Source organism: Drosophila santomea, chromosome X (genome assembly GCF_016746245.2).
Source record: "Drosophila santomea strain STO CAGO 1482 chromosome X, Prin_Dsan_1.1, whole genome shotgun sequence".
In the NCBI taxonomy this organism is placed as follows: domain Eukaryota; kingdom Metazoa; phylum Arthropoda; class Insecta; order Diptera; family Drosophilidae; genus Drosophila; species Drosophila santomea.
Genome location: NC_053021.2, coordinates 9,633,967 through 9,637,900, shown reverse-complemented (window position 1 = coordinate 9,637,900; position 3,934 = coordinate 9,633,967). Strand labels below are relative to the sequence as shown.

The following is a 3,934-nucleotide window of genomic DNA, read 5'->3' as shown; positions in this document are numbered from 1 at the left end:
GTTGCTCAAGTGCTGCCACATGCAACATGTGTTGTAAATTGGACAACAATTGACGGCCTAATAGGGTTAAGTGCCGGAAATTACTGAAGCTGCGAATTCGCGCGATCTATTGGCACACCTATAAGGTTCCAGGTTTCCAAGTACTTAAAAGACGAAATATGTTGGGTTTTCATAAAGACTGCAAGCATGGATATTATATATTCCTCTTTTTATTTCTATTTCTGAAATGGCGTACATAATATTATACCATATTTTATATATCTATCTTAAAGTTCTAAATATACACAAAATAAAATCATAATTTTGAGCACTAAATATAAAAGAACTCTATGATACTTTAAAACATTTACATCATTTACTATATGTATTTTTATTAGGTTACAAACTCTGAAATTAGCGCAGTTAAAAAAAGGATTGCTATATGACTATTAAATATTGAAATAGGTGTGTTGTTAGCAGTTGTGCCATTCTAACTACGTGATAATTCGAATTGCAAGGAATCTCAATCTATGAGTGCTATAGAAGTAGTTCAATCCGGTTCCCTTGTGAGATACAATTGCATTCTTCTTGTTAATGCATTGCAAATAGCGCTAATGGAGTGAAATCGCAGCATCTCCATCTCCATCTCCGAATGTCCCGATTTGATAACGATCATTAGCGAAGCGGCGAGACGACAGGACTCAAGATGCCCAGCGAACTCAATCAGTGTCACGGGGAAAAGGTGTGCATGTCCTACATCCAGGACACTGGATGGGGGAATCGAGCAGAATGAATCGCAACTGTCAATAAATGGAGCAGAGTCCTGTGAGGGACACGGCTCTAATCCCATATGACGTGAGCAAAAGGACTCGCCTGTGGATGTGGAAGTGGCACAAAAAAAAAAAAAAACCAGACAAGATCAGGGGAGGAACGACGTGGATCGGCGAGGAAATTGCCAACTATTTGTATTTGTCAAAGGCTCTGATTTCACGGCAGCAAGAAAATCCAGACTTCCACATCCTCGACGATTAATCAATGTGACGTGAGTGCCTCTCCTGCTCTACTTCTTTCGCTGTCTCGCTCTCTCCCTCTGTTGCCTTCTCGCTCTTGTCAGGGAGAACATCTTGAGTTGGTTTGCGCGCCAAACGAATGTCCTGGCTGTGGTTTTCAGATATTCCTCCTGCATTCAGTTATTTAAGTCATCGTCTTGGGGATCCAATCCCAAATACTAGCACTTTCTTTCCAACTCTCGAAGGGATGTGGTGAGGAGAGAGGTCAGGATCAGGAGTCGGGGCCACACCGCAGGATCAAAGAATCCAATCGATTTGCATAGGCAAACGGCTGGCAAAGGGTTGTCCTCCACGAACTGCAGATCCTTAGATCTCATCCTTAGATTGCGATACATTTACCGATTGCCCATGTAAATGTTGTTTGCCCGACAAACTTTAGCTCGCGGCACAATGCCGAATGCAAACTAATAGATACATTTTGATCGCCGTCCATCCGAAAGGGTAATTAAAGGATCAACGAGGTTGCGGATGCTGTGAAAGGACGAAAAGTGAAAGGATCTTAGGCAGTGGATGGGAGGGGGGGAGCTGGACTTTCGGGTTGGCACTTAAGCCAATTTGATGTGAAGTGAACTTTTGCCGCTTTGTTTACCTTGTGGTTAAGAGCTACAACTTTTAAATGCTTTATAATCGCCGATGAGCGGCGAAATGTATTCATTTATTTGTAAAACCAGTAAGCAGGACTATAGAAATGCCTTGCGATATCCTTTTGAAGTGCTCTCGAAAAAAATAGCTGTCTATCTGTAAGAAAAGGCAATAGTTTGCATTGAAAACATACAGGAATTTTCCAAAGTTCATGCAATTCTCTATGAGTGTTAGCTCTAATAGTGAAATATAATGAAGAATAAACTGGAGAAAGGTGCGCAAAAATGTTAGCTAAACTAATGAAGATGTATTAATGAAGATGAACTGTTTAAATTAGCTGTTTAGTAGTCGAATATGTGTGTGGTTAATGGGAATTATATGGGTGTACTCATACAGAAATACAGTTGAAAACGGACATGCACAAAAAGGTCCTTTCAATTACCATGATAAGATGACAAGTGCGAGAAGTAGCACTTCCCGTTGATTATTCTTTGATCCTTTGGGCAACTTACAAGCTGCTCAAGCGAAACCTTTCCATTTCGTATACACGCCAAACATGGAGTTCTAAAACAATGGAATATAATAAATGGAATATGGAATATAATATATAATATGGAATATAATATATAATATGGAATATATATAAAATATGGAATATAATATATAATATGGAATATAATATATAATATGGAATATATATAAAATATGGAATATAATATATAATATACAATATATATATAATATGGTATATAATATATAATATGGAATATAATATATAATATGGAATATAATATATAATATACAATATATATATAATATGGAATATATCAGTTTCGTGGCAGTGACAACGCAAGGAACTTCAATGGCATGGAAACCCACAAGAGTTTCCTCAATCAAGTCTGCAGCTTCTTCTCCGCGCTGAGCAGCTGGCGCAGCACACGGCGTGTCCACATGCGAAAGCGCTCCTTGGAGCGATTGCTCAGGCATCGCAACATGGGCACCAAGCCCACCAGGAAGTTGTGATTCGATTCGTTGGACTCGCCATACATGGATGGCGGTGGCGCTGGATAAACGGGCAGGGGTGCCCTACCTAGTGTCAGTATGAGGTCCAGGTTTGTGTTCCACAGCCACTTGTCGGTGCCCAGCAGCCTGGCCGCCTCCTCGTCCATATCCACGCCCACTGTCGGCTGCTCCTCCACCACGAAGAGCCGCTCCTCCGCCTCGAACTCGATGCCACCATCGCCGAAGAACGACGTGTAATAGAACGGCGGTTGGACGTAGGACTGTGGATGCGGTGCTACTCGCTGGGGTTTCTTCACACGGCAACTTCGAAGCCTACGCGTTGGACTCCTGGGCTTGGGTGGCAGGAAGACGTCGCGCATGAACTCCATGTCCAAGGAGTGACGCCAGCGCCAGGCATCGCCATGTTGCACCTCGACGCGGTAGTTGTTCCGCAGACTCTTCCAGCGCCGCTTGCACTCGTCCAAGTTCAAGCCCATCGCCTGGGACACCTCCGCCCAGTCGGTGAGGATGTCCGGCCGGCGCTGGGCGTAGTTGATGCGGGTGTCCCAGATCGATGGACGCACTGCGATCTCGCGAAGCAGCTTTTTTCTCTCCAGTTCCGTGGCCATCGTAGTCATCACGAGGAAGAGTTTAGAAAACCAAGAAGAATCTCAACTAGTTCGATAACATCTGCATGGCCAATTCTACAGTTTGGGGGCCATTGAACTTTTGGAGAGTGGCATTTCGTTGGGTTATCGATAGCTGCTTGTGCAAAGCTGCACTTAACAATCGATTTGCAATTCCAGTGCTGCCAATGACTCAATGAAGCACATTTGAATTCGCAGCAAATGCAACTATAATTTGCAAATTTATATTTATTATCTAAAAATTAATTAAGCCGCAAGCATAAATAGCGTAATGTGTGCCAAGCATTAGTAAAACAAATTGTCCAAACAGGAAAACTCCCCATTAAAATAATATACCCCTTAAATGCTTTCTAATCAGTATATCCCTTGATCTCATGTATATCCCTTGATCTCATGAAGAGTCCTTTATCCTGGAAAACCCGAAAGATGTCCTTTGTCTGGGGCTGCACACAATGTTTGTCCACAAAAGGTGGATCGTAAAAATGCGTAAAAAGTTTCGAATTATATGTGTTATATGTCTTATATGTGCTTAATGAATTGTTTGTAGCCCAAATCCGTGTCGTAAAACACTGGAAATTTGTTGGGCCGAACGGGCAGCGAATAAAAGTGCAGTTAAAGTGCAGTAAAAGTGCAGTAAAAGTGCACTAAAAGTCG

The 3,934-nt window shown here is 42.2% G+C and overlaps 1 protein-coding gene across 2 annotated transcripts; it reads right to left on the bottom strand.

The window, feature by feature from the left end:
- Positions 1-1,698: 1,698 nt before the first annotated feature.
- Positions 1,699-3,369, bottom strand: LOC120456243. Of its 2 annotated transcripts, XR_005616824.2 has the most exons (3): positions 2,722-3,369; positions 2,074-2,195; positions 1,699-1,787 (listed from the first exon to the last, which is right to left on the bottom strand). XR_005616824.2 is itself a non-coding variant. In XM_039642960.2 (1 exon), exon 1 carries the CDS (start codon positions 3,269-3,271, stop codon positions 2,525-2,527), a length of 747 nt encoding a protein of 248 aa, XP_039498894.1. In that variant the 5' UTR covers positions 3,272-3,367; the 3' UTR covers positions 2,475-2,524. The 2 variants fall into 2 exon arrangements, 1 of the variants encoding a protein (XP_039498894.1); XM_039642960.2 differs by lacking the exons at positions 1,699-1,787; positions 2,074-2,195 and having other exon boundaries at positions 2,475-3,367.
- Between the last annotated feature and the right edge of the window lie 565 nt (positions 3,370-3,934).